The sequence below is a fragment of the Watersipora subatra genome, unplaced genomic scaffold (assembly GCF_963576615.1).
Source record: "Watersipora subatra unplaced genomic scaffold, tzWatSuba1.1 SCAFFOLD_61, whole genome shotgun sequence".
In the NCBI taxonomy this organism is placed as follows: domain Eukaryota; kingdom Metazoa; phylum Bryozoa; class Gymnolaemata; order Cheilostomatida; family Watersiporidae; genus Watersipora; species Watersipora subatra.
This window is the reverse complement of record NW_027045370.1, coordinates 23,754-41,632: the sequence shown is the minus strand read 5'-3', so window position 1 is coordinate 41,632 and position 17,879 is coordinate 23,754. Positions and strand designations below refer to the sequence as shown.

Below are 17,879 nucleotides of genomic sequence, written 5' to 3'. Positions count from 1 at the left end.
TGGATCTCTCCCAATCCCCACAAGAGCCATGCCCAGGCTACCCCCCATATCTATGGGGAGTGGTTATATATCATTGCTGATACACATTATTTTCTAAGTGGCTGAAAGCTCTGAAATCTTAGTCAGTTGTGGCTAGATTATACTTTATCAGTAGGCCTAAATATTACATATTTGCAGACAAAGTGACTCAAATACAAATATACTAGAGCTTTTGAGGATCTTGTATCTTACGTGAATTCAGTAAAGATTTGACTTATTGCATATCTTCTCAAAATTTATCTTGCAGTATGGAAATTTTTTATTTTGCTGTCAATAGCAAATTAGACAGAAGCTCTTGAAAGGGTATGATATTTTCAACCTATCTCTGAAATTACCTTAATACATTAGATGACCCATAGAAAACTGAGTGATGTCGGTGTGTGAAATTTTAATGCCATTACTTTGGCATTAAAATAATACTTACCATTATTTTTAGAAGAAGGTGAAAGACAGTTTTGCAAAATACTAATGAGGAAGCAGATTACTTTAAACGGAGCAGTGGAGCTCAACACTAAATTAGTGAAGTGTGAGTGGTTATAGGTGTGAAGTATCTCTGCGTATTCTGTAAAATGGAACGTGAGATACTTTCCAAACAGTGCACATTTTACATATAGTCTTGGCTCATGTTCTGATCACTAAGTGTGTAAAAACTCACTAGAGTGTTTTTGTAGGGAGTGAATGCTCTCGACACAGCGAGAAAACTCTCCTGTTAAATATACATAACATTTGATCTAATTCAACATGCCTGCATTGTGAAGCGTGCAAACGTCTGGCTCATTGCTTTATGCCATACTTCCAAACGATACCTGGGTGGTATGGTTTGCTAAAGAAATATGTTTTTACCCTAACAGCCTTACAAGGTAATGATTTTTTATCGTCACGGTCACACCTATGGCAGTTATTTCGGAGCTCAAGATGTAAATGTAAAAACTGAAATTAGTAAAATAAAGTTGAGATTAATATTATACAAACAAGATGTCACTTTAACCACATTTACATATTTAAAAAATTAATCTTCTTCAATAAGTTTATTTTTTGAATAAGATTATTTGATAAAAAAATTAAAGATTTAAGTTAGTAAAGAGTCTTCCAGGTGTAGTAATTGGATTCCTGTTCATAGATAGACATGATGTCTTCCAGGTGTAGTAATTGGATTTCTGTTCATAGATAGAAATGATGTTCAAAACGCATCTGGCATTGAAAGATATTTCTTACATTATCAAATCAAAACTACCTTATTTGGTGATGCAAGAGTACAAGTTTAGTTGCAGTTTGTTTCAAGTGTATTATTAACGTTAGTTAGCAAATGCAAACTGGCACCTGCGACTGGTATTATTTCAATGATAGTTCTTAAAACTCGCTCAAAATTCATGACTCAGTCGCAATGCAAAATTAGAAAGTGGAGTCAGTTATTTGGTATCACTAAAAAAATGCCAAGTAAATTGTTTGTTTATTAATATTTAAAATGTTTAGTTACAAAAGCCTTTGGAAAGCGTTGACTGCTGCTAACAGCTTGATAATGGCGTTCCCTTAATAATAACCTTTAACTCAAAGTTCTTTAGATGAGAAGTCATTGAGAAACATATTAGTTTTCTCAAACTGACCAACTGGAAAAAAAGGGAATACTATAACATGCTCCACCCACACAGTACCAACTCATTATCAATGTTTAACTGTAGAGTAAGTAAGCAAGTATCACAGAGGGCTTCAAAGACCACATGGTAGACTACATTATGAGGTTTTTTATTACTTCGCAATACTACCTTCAGAACTGTTATCTTGCAATACTACCTTAATAACTGTTACTTTGCAATACTACCTTCATAACTGTTACTTTACAATGCTACCTTCATAACTGTTACATTGCAATGCAACCTTCATCACTGTTACTTCGCAATACTACCATCATAACTGTTACTTTGCAATACTACCTTCAGAACTGTTACTTTGCAATGCTACCTTCATAACTGTTACTTCGCAATACTACCTTCAGGACTGTTACTTTGCCTTTAAAAGTATCATTTTGATGTGTTTCCTTCCTTAAGGTGAATTATCATATCTATAAATGCATGCTTTTATTGGACCGAGGATGCAAACGCATGCAGCTCAACAATGAAACACTCAACTATTGATGTTATTGTATAGTTTTAATAAAATTAGACTAGCTGTGAGCCAATGTTGTTATGATAAACATATGTAGGTACCTTACAAAATTAGAGCAAAGTAAAAGGATTCGTGTTGATACATATGACAGCTCCATTACTCTTAAAGTTAATTTATTTGTGAGATAATTTCAACGAACAAGATTGAATACAATAAAGCCTATTGCACCAAAAATAAATGCGCATTTCGAAAATCTACGGCCAGTTTAAACAGACAAAGTGTTTAAAAGGTTAAAATAAATATCGACGAGAAGAGAAGAATAATTGCATCGATGGATATGATGTAACATCATGATGATCTTTGACAAGAAAGAGTTTATAGTCGGATGTGTACTAGGAATATAGACACACGCAAAGTACATGGGTCAAACAATTTGAACATTGATTTAAAAAAGGAATGTATAAGATAATTTTCCTGCATAGTCATCAACCGAAAAGAAAACAAAAATAGCTACATAAATACAGACAAGAAATATGAGAATATGGAGAATGAATCTGCGCTTTGGCTATGAACTGTATAGTTTATGTGGGTCCATCCACCAGATCCTTATCGTGCAATCACTGAAAGAGCATGAACCATGTCTGTTATACATGCTAAATCGTGGCGCATGAAAAGTTCTTGGACAAAGAACAAGATATGTTGGTACAACCAACCAAAGTTATCAACTTCTCCATTTGGCATATTTACACAATTCACACAATGATGCTATTGAATAACTATAAAAGAAACTGTCAGCCCAATATATTGCATTTATTTAAGATTTTGTTTGACGTATCAACAACGTTGGATGCTTAAGGAGTTCTAGTCGCGTTAAAAATATCAATAGGTTTTGCTCCCAATTGACAAAGTAGCATCGCAATCATTTGACCGCTATACAATTTGTAAAACGTCACTTTTGAGGCATCTGTATTGCCACACCGATCGACTAGGTAAGTAGTCACACAGTCAGTACAAAAATCATTAGTATTGCTTAAGCGAACGGTTCTCAGTAAATCAGGCAACAAGACGCTATGCGACTACTTGTGCTTACTCATGATTTATCATTAAAAATGGGTATAAGATTTTGTGATTATACTCGAATACATACAGTAATCAGTGAATTAATTGGATTTAAGGAAAAGCCAGTAAATCTATACTATTTGGCTAATTGGCCAAGTGTCTCATTAGAACACATGGCTGACAGACGTAACATTAAATTTACAATAAGCTTACTTAATTTGTATATTGAACAATTACCTACCTCTGGTGACAGTAAGTACTATATACTAGTTAGTAGATATAGTGAACAGTTACCTACCTCTGGTGACAGTAAGTACTATATACTAGCTAGTAGATATAGTGAACAATTACCTACCTCTGGTGACAGTAAGTACTATATACTAGTTAGTAGATATAGTGAACAGTTACCTACCTCTGGTGACAGTAAGTACTATATACTAGCTAGTAGATATAGTGAACAATTACCTACCTTTGGTGACGGTAAGTACTATTTACTAGCTAGTAGATATACTGAAAAGTATCCTGCCTCTAATGGCAGTAAGTACGATATACTAGCTAGTAGATATATTGAACAATTACCTACCTCTAGTGACAGTAAGTACTATATACTACTTTACCTAGAGGCAGTAAAGAGATTGCTGCGGTTGGTAGCCATAGAGTTGACGGCTAATGAATGAGCACGCACTTCATCTAGCTGCTGGCAAGTCTCGTTTGACCGAATCTTCGCAGTACCAGAGCGACAGCAGCTTAGCAATATGTCATTATCTGGTAGCATGCACATGTCGGTGATCCAGTCCTTATGGGCGCCATTAACTGACTGAAAACAATGCAAGTTGAGGAATGAGGAACCAGGAGTTTGTTTGAAATTGACATTCAACTTAAGCGGAAAGGAGCGGCGTGAACAGCATTAAAGATGGTAAAGATTAAACACTGGCAAATCAACTTGTCCCTTTTGAATGAGTCAACAATGCAATCCTGCAATATGAAACTTTTAATCATAAACGAGTCTCTGTATTGTAACAAACCTACAAGACATTTGCAAATATTGGTGAGAGACACAGCATAATGTCTTGCGTATGACAGGTTGATCTGGTGAGACTGAACCAGATGGGCTCAACAATGCAGCAATGACTAGGTCTGACATATTTTATATTGACTCTGATCTCTAGGCCATCAAGTAGGATCACAATTGGATTGAGTGATTACCAGGAAAACCGATATACTGATATCAATCATTCACTCCATCTCAAATATTACTTCTAATAAAAAATATTTATTACAAAGTGGTGATCTTGATTGGTGACCATTACCGGAAATAACTATCACCTTTATTTTGCTATTAAATAGAGCAACACCTGGTATTGTAAAAACACCAATTTTACCTGTGGTTGAGAAGAGGGTTCACTGAGGTTCCATTTTTTGATACACATATCCCGAGAACCACTAAAAAGGATGTCCTGACGATGCGCGAGACATTGAACACCATCATAGTGAGGAGGGTCCATAGTAAATTTGGCCTGAAATGGATAATTTGAAATTTGTTCATTGGAAATATCAAATCCCTTAATTAGATGATCCTTGGAGCCAGTTAAGAGTTGTTCTTTCCCTCTTGAGTCGTTGTATAAACTAAGGCAAATAATCGGTGCTTGGTGGCCGCTAGCAACCTGTCCGACTGCCGATAGCCTGTAAACGTACAATATTTTACAGATCACCAGCCTTCACAGATTAAATGAATATAGCAATTAGTCATCAAAAAGGTGCAGAAGCTAAATTGCTAGATTTAGTTGTAAGTGCTGTTAACAATATATATATGGTTAAATGATGTTGTGCATGCAAGCGGACAACCAATGAAAAATAACTGTCAGTTGCAAAATGCCACACAGGGTAGATCAAATACACATTAGGAGTGACCCTTGGACTTATACAAAGAAAAAAGATTAGGTTTGTGCGCATAAACCACTGATAGAAGAAAGGTTATAGTTGTGTACATAAACAACCTATAGAAGAAAGGTTATAGTTGTGTACATAAACCACCTATAGATGAATGGTTATAGATGTGTACATAAACCAACTATGGAAGGTTATAGTTGTGTACATAAATCACCTATAGAAGAGAGTTACAACTGTGGTGGATTTTCTAAGATTCATACACCAACCTCTAATAATAGTAAGTACTATATACTAGCTAGTAGATATATGGATAAGTATCCTACCTCTAATGGCAGAAAGTACAATATACTAGCTTGTAGATATATGGAGAAGTACACTACTTCTAATGGCAGTAAGTACAATATACTAGCTAGTAGATATATGGAGAAATATCCTACCTCTAATGACAGTAAGTACAATATACTAGCTAGTAAATATATCGAGAAGTATCCTACCTCTAATGACAGTAAGTACAATATACTAGCTAGTAGATATATCGAGAAGTATCCTACCTCTAATGACAGTAAGTACAATATACTAGCTAGTAGATATATCGAGAAGTATCCTACCTCTAATGACAGTAAGTACAATATACTAACTAGTAGATATATCGAGAAGTATCCCACCTCTAATGACAGTAAGTACAATATACTAGCTAGTAGATATATCGAGAAGTATCCTACCTCTAATGACAGTAAGTACAATATACTAGCTAGTAGATATATCGAGAAGTATCCCACCTTGGATGTGCTATAAAAAACTTTTCATATTTTTTATTATTTTACCTATCTATAATTTTGCTTGTTACATTTGCATTAGACCCTTGCCATACGAAATCAATTTGTTCCGGTGTTGGCATCGTAACATAAAAATGTCGTATAGAGGGGTGTAGAAGCCCATCATGATTATTTAATACAAACACCCCTTGGTGAAAATCATCAAACTTTTATATTTTCGTACTGACAGATTGATCTGGTGAGACTGAACCAGATAGGCCCAACAATGCAGCAATGACTAGGTCTGACGTATTTTATAACGACTCTGATCTCTAGGCCATCAAGTGGGATCACGATTGGATTGAGTAATTACCAGGAAAAACTGAAATACTGAAATCGATCATTCACTCCATCTCAAATTTTATGTGATGTACAACACTAAAAATTAATGACAAAATATTATGTTAACCTTGGTAACTACAGTTACTAATACTAATATTTTTAAAGTGCTTTTAACAGAAATAGCTGTCAATGAGAGTGTGTGCCTCAGAATTCTCTAATTTTCGTAATCTTCAATTTTTTTAACTGGAAAATTCTCAAACTATAATATACACAAATATTTACAAGGAAATTGAAGACAAGCCGGCATCCAAACTAAATCCATCATTATCAGAGGGATTCTTAGCAACAACATTACATTTATGGACAACATACAAACTAACAAATGTAGATTTTTATTCTAGGGATCGTAACTGAAAAAAACGCATCAACTTACGTATTGAGGTCCCTGAGCCGAACGGTGGTTCCAGTAGTTGTGTATAGTTTATGTCCATCTCTGCTGACTTGGATATCAAATATCTGCTGCTCTCCCTGTTGGAGAATACCCTGACTGCTCGACGCTGGCTCCACAAGGATACTGTCATGCACTAGACCAGAGGAACTGCAACATAAGATATAAAACCTCACATTGTGTCCATCTCTGTTGGCACAGTATTCATTATAATAGGAACTAACCGTTATGATAGGAACTAACGGTTATGATAGGAACTAACCGTTATGATAGAAACTAACCGGTTTGATTGGAACTAACCGTGAGAATAGGAACTAACTGTTATGATAGGAACTAACCGTTACGATAGGAACTAACCGTTACGATGGGAACTAACCGTTACGATAGGAACTAACCGTTACGATTGGAACTAACCGTTACGATTGGAACTAACCTTTACGATGGGAACTAACCGTTACGATAGGAACTAACAGTTATTATAGGAACTACCCATTATGATAGGAACTAACCGTAAGGATAAGAACTAACCGTTATGATAGAAACTAACCATTACGATAGGAACTAACCGTTATGATAAGAACTAACCGTAATGATAGGAACTAACCATTATGGTAAGAACTAACCGTAACGATAGGAACTAACCGTTATGATAGGCACTAACCGTAAGGATAGAAACTAACCGTTATCATAAGAACTAACCGCAAGGATAGGAACTAACCGTTACGATAGGAACTAACCGTTACGATAGGAACTAACCGTTGTGATAGGAACTAACGGTTATGATAGGAACTAACCGTTTTGATAGGAACTAACCGTAAGAATAGGAACTAACTGTTACGATAGGAACTAACCATTACGATAGGAACTAACCGTTATGATAAGAACTAACCGTAACGATAGGAACTAACCGTTATGATAGGCACTAACCGTAAGGATAGGAACTAACCGTAAGGATAGGAATTAACCGTTTTGATAGGAACTAACCGTAAGGATAGGAACTAACCGTTATCATAAGAACTAGCCGCAAGGATAGGAACTAACCGTTACGATAGGAACTAACCGTTATGATAGGAACTAACGGTTATGATAGGAACTAACCGTTTTGATAGGAACTAACCGTAAGAATAGGAACTAACCGTTACGATAGGAACTAACCGTTACGATGGGAACTAACCGTTACGATAGGAACTAACCGTTACGATAGGAACTAACCGTTACGATTGGAAATAACAGTTATTATAGGAACTACCCATTATGATAGGAACTAACCGTAAGGATAAGAACTAACCGTTATGATAGAAACTAACCAATACGATAGGAACTAACCGTTATGGTAAGAACTAACTGTTATGATGAATACTAACAGTTATTATAGGAACTAACCGTTATGATAGGAACTAACCGTAAGGATAAGAACTAACCGTTACGATAGGAACTAACCGTTACGATAAGAACTAACCGTTACGATAGGAACTAACCGTTACGATAGGAACTAACCATTACGATAGCAACTAAACGTTATGATAGGAACTAACCGTAAGGATAGGAACTAACCGTTATGATAGGCACTAAACATTATGATAGGAACTAACCGTTATGATAAGAACTAACCGTAAGGATAGGAACTAACCGTTATGGTAAGAACTAACTGTTATAGTAAAAACTAACAGTTATTATAGGAACTAACCGTTACAATAGGAACTAATCAATACGATAAGAACTAGCCGTTACGATAGGAACTAACCGTTACGATAGGAACTAACCAATACGATAAGAACTAGCCGTTACGATAGGAACTAACCGTAACGATAAGAACTAACCGTTACGATAGGAACTAACCATTACGATAGCAACTAAACGTTATGATAGGAACTAACCGTAACGATAGGAACTAACCGTTATGATAGGCACTAACCGTAAGGATAGGAACTAACCGTAAGGATAGGAATTAACCGTTTTGATAGGAACTAACCGTAAGGATAGGAACTAACCGTTATCATAAGAACTAACCGCAAGGATAGGAACTAACCGTTACGATAGGAACTAACCGTTATGATAGGAACTAACGGTTATGATAGGAACTAACCGTTTTGATAGGAACTAACCGTAAGAATAGGAACCAACCGTTACGATAGGAACTAACCGTTACGATGGGAACTAATCGTTACGATAGGAACTAACCGTTATGATAGGAACTAACCGTTACGATTAGAACTAACAGTTATTATAGGAACTACCCATTATGATAGGAACTAACAGTAAAGATAAGAACTAACCGTTATGATAGAAACTAACCATTACGATAGGAACTAACCGTTATGATAGGCACTAACCGTAAGGATAGGAACTAACCGTAAGGATAGGAATTAACCGTTTTGATAGAAACTAACCCTAAGGATAGGAACTAACCGTTATCATAAGAACTAACCGCAAGGATAAGAACTAACCGTTATGATAGGAACTAACGGTTATGATAGGAACTAACCGTTTTGATAGGAACTAACCGTAAGAATAGGAACTAACCGTTACGATGGGAACTAACCGTTACGATAGGAACTAACCGTTACGATAGGAACTAACCGTTACGATTGGAACTAACAGTTATTATAGGAACTACCCATTATGATAGGAACTAACCGTAAGGATAAGAACTGACCGTTATGATAGAAACTAACCATTACGATAGGAACTACCGTTATGGTAAGAACTAACTGTGATGATAAAAACTAACAGTTATTATAGGAACTAACCGTTATGATAGGAATTAACCGTAAGGATAAGAACTAACCGTTACGATAGGAACTAACCGTTACGACAAGAACTAACCGTTACGATAGGAACTAACCGTTACGATAGGAACTAACCATTACGATAGCAACTAAACGTTATGATAGGAACTAACCGTAAGGATAGGAACTAACCGTTATGATAGGCACTAAACATTATGATAGGAACTAACCGTTTTGATAAGAACTAACCGTAAGGATAGGAACTAACCGTTATGGTAAGAACTAACTGTTATAGTAAAAACTAACAGTTATTGTAGGAACTAACCGTTACGATAGGAACTAACCAATACGATAAGAACTAGCCGTTACGATAGGAACTAACCGTTACGATAGGAACTAACCGTTACGATAGGAACTAACCATTACGATAGGAACTAACCATTACGATAAGAATTAACCGTTTTGATAGGAACTAACCGTGAGGATAGGAACTAACCGTTATGATAAGAACTAACCGCAAGAATAGAAACTAACCGTAAGGATAGAAACCAGCCGTTACCATAGGAACTAACCAATACGATAATAACTAGCCGTTACGATAGGAACTAACCGTTACGATAGGAACTAACCGTTACGATAGGAACTAACCGTTACGATAAGAACTAACCATTACGATAGGAACTAACAGTTATTATAGGAACTACCCATTATGATAGGAACTAACCGTAAGGATAAGAACTAACCGTTATGATAGAAACTAACCATTACGATAGGAACTGACCGTTATGATAAGAACTAACCGCAAGGATAGAAACTATCCCTAAGGATAGAAACCAACCGTTACGATAGGAACTAACCAATACGATAAGAACTAGCTGTTACGATAGGAACTAACCGTTACGATAGGAACTAACCGTTACGATAGGAACTAACCGTTACGATAGCAACCAAACGTTATGATAGGAACTAACCGTTATGATAAGAACTAACCGTAAGGATAGGAACTAACCATTACGATAGCGACTAAACGTTATGATAGGAACTAACCGTAACGATAGGAACTAACCGTTATGATAGGCACTAACCGTAAGGATAGGAACTAAACGTAAGGATAGGAATTAACCGTTTTGATAGGAACTAACCGTAAGGATAGGAACTAACCGTTATGATAGGCACTAACCGTAAGGATAGGAACTAAACGTAAGGATAGGAACTAACCGTTACGATAGGAACTAACCGTTACGATAGGAACTAACCGTTACGATAGCAACCAAACGTTATGATAGGAACTAACCGTTATGATAAGAACTAACCGTAAGGATAGGAACTAACCATTACGATAGGAACTAACCGTTACGATAGGAACTAACCATTACGATAGCAACTAAACGTTATGATAGGAACTAACCGTAAGGATAGGAACTAACCGTTATGATAGGCACTAAACATTATGATAGGAACTAACCGTTATGATAAGAACTAACCGTAAGGATAGGAACTAACCGTTATGGTAAGAACTAACTGTTATAGTAAAAACTAACAGTTATTATAGGAACTAACCGTTACGATAGGAACTAATCAATACGATAAGAACTAGCCGTTACGATAGGAACTAACCGTTACGATAGGAACTAACCAATACGATAAGAACTAGCCGTTACGATAGGAACTAACCGTAACGATAAGAACTAACCGTTACGATAGGAACTAACCATTACGATAGCGACTAAACGTTATGATAGGAACTAACCGTAACGATAGGAACTAACCGTTATGATAGGAACTAACCGTAAGGATAGGAACTAAACGTAAGGATAGGAATTAACCGTTTTGATAGGAACTAACCGTAAGGATACGAACTAACCGTTATCATAAGAACTAACCGCAAGAATAGGAACTAACCGTTACGATAGGAACTAACCGTTATGATAGGAACTAACGGTTATGATAGGAACTAACCGTTTTGATAGGAACTAACCGTAAGAATAGGAACCAACCATTACGATAGGAACTAACCGTTATGATAAGAACTAACCGCAAGGATAGAAACTATCCGTAAGGATAGAAACCAACCGTTACGATAGGAACTAACCAATACGATAAGAACTAGCCGTTACGATAGGAACTAACCGTTACGATAGGAACTAACCGTTACGATAGGAACTAACCGTTACGATAGCAACTAAACGTTATGATAGGAACTAACCGTAACGATAGGAACTAACCGTTATGATAGGCACTAACCATAAGGATAGGAACTAACCGTTTGGATAGGAATTAACCGTTTTGATAGGAACTAACCGTAAGGATTGGAACTAACCGTTATCATAAGAACTAACCGTAAGGATAGGAACTAACGGTTACGATAGGAACTAACCGTTATGATAGGAACTAACTGTAATATCTTATGTTGGACAGTTTGACTGTATGTGTGGTAGAGAAGGTAACAAGTAGCCATATAAATGTAATTGCATCTGAAAGCAAGTAAGTATGAGTCGAGCTAGGCTTACCTGAGCACTGTTATACATGGCCCACATTTTGACAAATGAATTGGAGACAGTGTAGACAAGCCAGTTGTCCTCGCAATATCGAACTTTGGAGACATAGTTAGGGTGGCCACCAAGACACAAAACTTCTGAACCAATTGACATGTCCCACACTTTGCACGTCAAGTCTGCGAGACAAAAGGAAACGCAGGTCAATTATGAGGTATTAGAATATGTTAGTGCGTTAGATTAGAGTCAAGTTGACACTTACCTTTACTGCCAGAAACCAAAAGATTGTCGGCGGCACATATAGATAGTACAGCCTTTGTGTGACCAACTGCCTTCTTTACACATATGAGACTCTGGTTGGAACTTGTCACCTGCAAGAGACCCACCAAAATGAAAACATGTAAATTTAAGTAACAATGTTGCTGAGCTTCTAGTAACAACATCGCTATTACAATTTGATAAGGTTACACATACATAGCTCTTAGACAGAAACCAATCATACCTCCTATAAATGATCTACTGCAGGTATAAAGATGACTCGAAAATATCTTCACCCCAATGTTCTATTAGTGAAATTTTTTACGTCAATCGTTTTAAAGGCTTATGGGGAATAAAAATTATGCTTTCAACATATAATTATTTTACTTGCATATCGTGTAGTTAGTCTAATGCTAATTTAATGCTCTCTAGCCATTTTACTATATCAAAGAGTGCATCGCTTAGCCTAGAAAAACTAACATTAAAATCGTAACGATTCCTAAAATTATTATTTTCTTGTAAAGAAGAGGTGCTGCAGTCCGTGGTTTGGTGTGCTACTAGAACACCAAAGGCAAAAAGTGGGGCTAGTTGGAAGAGTAGCGATTTGCCAACTCATAGCAATCAAAATAGAGGCTCATGAAGCAACGCGCTACAATAGGAGTACTTTGGAGCAGCATCGCTCAATATTATCGTCATAAATAAACCTCTCCAAGTCGTTATACAATGGGACTACTATGGACTACGAATGCCTATTGTTTGCTCATCTGGCTAATCACTCGTGTTGTTTGAAAAGCAAACATTTGTAAGCACTTGCCTAGTTACAAGTTACTCCTAGGATGCCATGGCTAGTATCACCTCTCTAGTCAAGATACACAAGGTCATAAGGTCAATTGCCCAACTAGTTGCCTAGATTGTGTATAGATTGTGTGTAGACAAGTGTACCAGACACATGATGTAGCGAGGTTGTTTACAATACATTGTCGCATGGTAAAAATCATAGACTACAGAAAACGTATTGTAAGGCCATTCAAAAGGTTTACGCATTGGGCTTTTATCTAAGAGCTGATAACGCCAAAATTGAGTTGGCCCCTTCAAAGCAGTGAAACGCATCTGTTATAACAAACCACTCTGCGATTTGGTGCGCACTCTTTGTTAATTCTTGCTATTTGAGACTAACAACACTAATTCTAGCCTGAGTTTCTAATTTCTAAGAGATGCAATATTCCTATTTAGTCCAATGTGAGCCGAATAGTATATCTTTAGGGGAATGGCATTAGGGCAACTGTTTGTTCAGTCTGAGACTTTTTGCAGCAGTACTCAGTCAGCAATGCTCTAGAAACACGCGACTGTTCATCATCGTGATTATGAAATGTTTTTTCCATGCTCGGTTAATATTTGTTTTTGAATGATTTTAATGATGTTGGAGGTATCACAGTAAGTTAGTATTAGGCTGTATAGACTCACATACATGCAAATCCAGCTCATAATTTGTTAGTCAACACATGAAGACAATTACGTAAGTAGTTCAACGGGTTAAACTTGAAAACTTGGGCCTCATTACTTTGTCACAGCTGCTGACGGTGCCAAAGCTCTGCGCCTTTTTATTTTGTGTGCCGCCAGTTTGTGTGTTGGTGAGCCTAATGATTACATTAGTACTGTCAGAGTCCTGGAGTGGCTGGCGTCTCCTGCTCAGCGATGGCGAGGATGGGGGTGTCAACCGCACGTCTTTTATTTCAGAAGTGGTCAACTGTGATTTATCTCTGCTGAAATTAAAATAGCAGAATAAAATTCAGCCTGCAGAGCAAGAGAATCATTATAGCTCATAGTGCGAAATGGAATATTTAAATTTGGAGAGACACTTTCATGAACTTTTTTATACTAAAATTTAAGCCTATACCAGTTACAGAATTGTCACCCTTTTATTAACACACTTCTTTGTTTAAGTGAAATCTCTCCTGACAGCTCTGCCAGGTCTTCTTGAAGATGGTCAGACTCTACAAGAATTAGAAATGATAAAAACCAGCTGATTATATCAAGTCCTGATGAGCATATGAAGGTTTTAGCAATGCTTTCGACCAGTATTCATATGGGTAGAATAGCACCAGTGTATATACGTATATGGGTAGAATAGTTACCAGTGTATATACGTATATGGGTAGAATAGTACCGGTATCTATACGTATATGGGTAGAATTGTACCGGTATCTATATGGGTGCTATTCTACCTAGTATAGATACTGGGTAGAATAGTATCTATATGGGTAATCTTGGCCTTGACCTTTAAACGGTTGCATCAACCAAGGGTGATCAACTGATCAAGGCGGCAAAAGAAATTAACTGAAAGCAGCTGTCATATATGTTATAGCAGTTGTTATATATGTTATAGCAATTGTTATATATGTTATAGCAGTTGTTATATATGTTATAGCAGCTGTTATAAATGTTATAGCAGCTGTTATATATGTTATATCAGCTGTTATATATGTCAAAATATGATGCTAGTAAGCGATCAATGAAAGTAATCTAGACTTGCGCACTACGCTTACTGCTTCTAGCGAGCTGCTCTTCCTTGTGTTAGTCTAGCAAAACATTATCGAATTAATTGTTACATGATATACCTTACCCGCCTTAGCTTATTATGGCGTAGACTTATTATGGCAATAACTTACTTAACAAGTTGTATACCATTACTGTTAACAAACTGTAGATTTCACCTTAGTTGGTGGTCTTTAATACTTCTGAAAAACTCAGATTTTGCCCCCAAGTGAACAATAGTCTAGAGACACCTCATTTAATACTCTAACATAGAATTCAATTCTTTTTTAAAAATTACAGATAAATAATTTATAGATAGGCTAACTTTCAATATTATTTGCGTTCAACAAAGTTTACATAAGTTGGTAAAGCACAATGTTCAAATACTATTTGACTAAGAAAAATGTAACTAGCAGTTGTGACAGAGCTAAAACATAAGTTAATCATGTAAAATGTATCAAATAGTTTGTAGCTCTGAAAGTTTCAAGTTAATTACAAAAGATACATGAACGCTACGTTTTTTGTGGCGTTAAGAAGAAAAGCAACAAATGACAGCCACTGACTTACATTTAAAAAATGTGTCAAAATGTGTAAGAGTTGAGGCTGTTGTGGCTAGACACACGAAATAACGCGTCACATTGACAAATAAATGGACGAGTGCGAATTAGCCTTTACCAGGCGAAGGCCATGACATTCTTGTTAGATTTTTTATTATCATTAGTTGTTATTATTAGCGTTTTTAAGGAAATTTTGTTGTGTAAGTTTTACTGTTGGTTTTGAGAGAGAATAAATTGATTGGTTAAAAAAGGTCAGACTTTACAGAATCCAGCTAGTTTTTTCTGCCTTAACAACAACAACTTAAAAGCATACTATATAAAACATGTAATATAATTATTAGGTTAACAAAACTGTGTTTTGCCAAATAAACAACGACATTGATTCAAATTGTCTTTGTAATTTATTCAAATATCCATTCGCATCTTACTGACACTTAACAATGATTGAACAATGCGTGCAGAGTTATTGAAATTAATAATAAATGCCTGTTCAATAAATCAATAAAGGTCAGTATTACCTGAGGTATTGAAGAAACGGAATTGTTATCCATTTCAGTAGGAAGTGTTTGCACAGAACTATCACCACTAGTGCCACTGCTATACCGTTCTAGATCTCCGCAGGCAGAAAAAGTAGGTTAAGGCCGGTCATACGGAGCAAGTTAAGGCCTGTCATACAGAGTAAGTTAAGGCCTGTCATACAGAGTAAGTTAAAGGCTGTCATACAGAGTAAGTTAAAGCCTGTCATACGGAGCAAGTTAAGGGCTGTCATACAGAGTAAGTTAAGGCCTGTCATACAGAGTAAGTTAAGGCCTGTCATACAGAGTAAGTTAAAGCCTGTCATACGGAGTAAGTTAAGGCCTGTCATACGGAGCGAGTTAAAGCCTGTCATATGGAGTAAGTTAAGGCCTGTCATACGGAGCAAGTTAAGGGCTGTCATACAGAGTAAGTTATAGCCTGTCATACAGAGTAAGTTAAAGCCTGTCATACAGAGTAAGTTAAGGCCTGTCATACAGAGTGAGTTAAAGCCTGTCATACAGAGTGAGTTAAAGCCTGTCATACAGAGTAAGTTAAGGCCTGTCATACAGAGTGAGTTAAGGCCTGTCATACAGAGTAAGTTAAGGCCTGTCATACAGAGTAAGTTAAAGCCTGTCATACAGAGTGAGTTAAGGCCTGTCATACAGAGTGAGTTAAAGCCTGTCATACAGAGTAAGTTAAGGCCTGTCATACAGAGTGAGTTAAAGCCTGTCATACAGAGTGAGTTAAGGCCTGTCATACAGAGTAAGTTAAAGCCTGTCATACAGAGTAAGTTAAAGCCTGTCATACAGAGTAAGTTAAGGCCTGTCATACAGAGTGAGTTAAGGCCTGTCATACAGAGTAAGTTAAGGCCTATCATACAGAGTAAGTTAAAGCCTGTCATACAGAGTGAGTTAAGGCCTGTCATACAGAGTAAGTTAAAGCCTGTCATACGGAGCAAGTTAAAGCCTGTCATACAGAGTAAGTTAAAGCCTGTCATACAGAGTAAGTTAAAGCCTGTCATACAGAGTAAGTTAAGGCCTGTCATACAGAGTGAGTTAAGGCCTGTCATACAGAGTGAGTTAAGGCCTGTCATACAGAGAGCTAAAAGCTACTAAAACTGATAGTAGCTATTTACTATAAATACTATTTACTGTGTATGTGAACTTGTAGCTGTCATTGATAGATTTGCTGGAGCTCACCCTATAAAATTTTACTTGCATTCACAAACATGAATTAATGCAATGTCCGTAGTCATGTATTTTAATAGTCATTTTATTGCACTAGTGCTTTAAAAAAATTTCGAAAAAGATTAAATGTCCAGTAAACTGATGCAAATAGAAACAATCACATTAACCTTAACACAAGAGAAGATCTTAACACAAGAGAAGGTACCATAGCTTATAACTACAGGTAGATCTTAACACAAGAGAAGGTAACACATCTTATAACTACAGGTAGATCTTAACACAAGAGAAGGTACCACAGCTTATAACTACAGGTAGATCTTAACACAAGAGAAGGTGAACCACAGCTTATAACTACAGGTAGATTTTAACACAAGAGAAGGTAACACAGCTTATAACTACAGGTAGATCTTAACACAAGAGAAGGTACCACAGCTTATAACTACAGGTAGATCTTAACACAAGAGAAGGTAACACAGCTTATAACTACAACCATCTGCAAGACATTTCACATTCTCTTTGATAATCCTTAACACCATGGTAGTAAACGTAGAGTGTTTAGAATATTTGGCCGGCTTACATTCTTGTTGCGACTGTATAGTTATCCCGGAATCCTGCAAAACCTGGTCTAAAAGCTGATCCCGTAACCTGGAATCCATCTGCATTTTATCGTAGCGAGCAGTCAACTCCTTGAATCGAGATTCTTTCTGAGTACAAGCAAAGCCCTGAGTGAGAGCGAGTGAGAGAAGGTGCTCCAACAGATACTTGCTTTCATCAACAGAGGAGACATCCAAAGCTTTTGTCAAACTAGTCTCATCCTAACAAGTAAGGTAGTATGTGTAATGAGCACATTTTGTAATATGGTTCAGAGACATCATTACAAGCAATATAACAACCAGTTCTTCGAGTTGCGTTGTGATTGCAAAAGCAATGACCAAATTTGATGCTCAAACCAAAGAGCTATCGCAA

The 17,879-nt window shown here is 36.6% G+C and overlaps 1 protein-coding gene and 1 long non-coding RNA gene across 4 annotated transcripts; both read right to left on the bottom strand.

Moving 5' to 3' along the window:
* Positions 1 to 2,298: 2,298 nt before the first annotated feature.
* LOC137410387 (kinesin-like protein KIF21B) lies at positions 2,299 to 5,511 on the bottom strand. Its single transcript, XM_068095815.1, has 3 exons — positions 4,584 to 5,511; positions 3,819 to 4,018; positions 2,299 to 2,762 (listed from the first exon to the last, which is right to left on the bottom strand). The coding sequence occupies exons 1-3, from the start codon at positions 4,704 to 4,706 to the stop codon at positions 2,708 to 2,710; spliced, it is 378 nt and encodes a 125-aa protein (XP_067951916.1). The 5' UTR covers positions 4,707 to 5,511; the 3' UTR covers positions 2,299 to 2,707.
* A 1,138-nt stretch (positions 5,512 to 6,649) lies between these two features.
* LOC137410385 (uncharacterized) lies at positions 6,650 to 15,032 on the bottom strand. Of its 3 annotated transcripts, none has more exons than XR_010981178.1 (4): positions 13,680 to 15,032; positions 12,123 to 12,231; positions 11,876 to 12,039; positions 6,650 to 6,786 (listed from the first exon to the last, which is right to left on the bottom strand). It is a non-coding gene; the product is annotated as an uncharacterized lncRNA (long non-coding RNA). The 3 variants fall into 3 exon arrangements; XR_010981179.1 differs by having other exon boundaries at positions 11,876 to 12,231; positions 13,680 to 13,881; positions 14,050 to 15,032; XR_010981177.1 differs by having other exon boundaries at positions 11,876 to 12,231.
* Positions 15,033 to 17,879: the final 2,847 nt, after the last annotated feature.

Excerpts from the sequence above, each read along its gene's own strand:
- LOC137410387 (XM_068095815.1), bottom strand. The coding sequence starts at position 4,706 with ATGGACCCTCCTCACTATGATGGTGTTCAATGTCTCGCGCATCGTCAG. Across the intron at positions 4,019-4,583 it reads AACCCTCTTCTCAACCACAG|TCAGTTAATGGCGCCCATAA; the intron begins GTAAAATTGGTG and ends CATTGTTTTCAG. Across the intron at positions 2,763-3,818 it reads AATCTCTTTACTGCCTCTAG|TGATTGCACGATAAGGATCT; the intron begins GTAAAGTAGTAT and ends ATGCTCTTTCAG.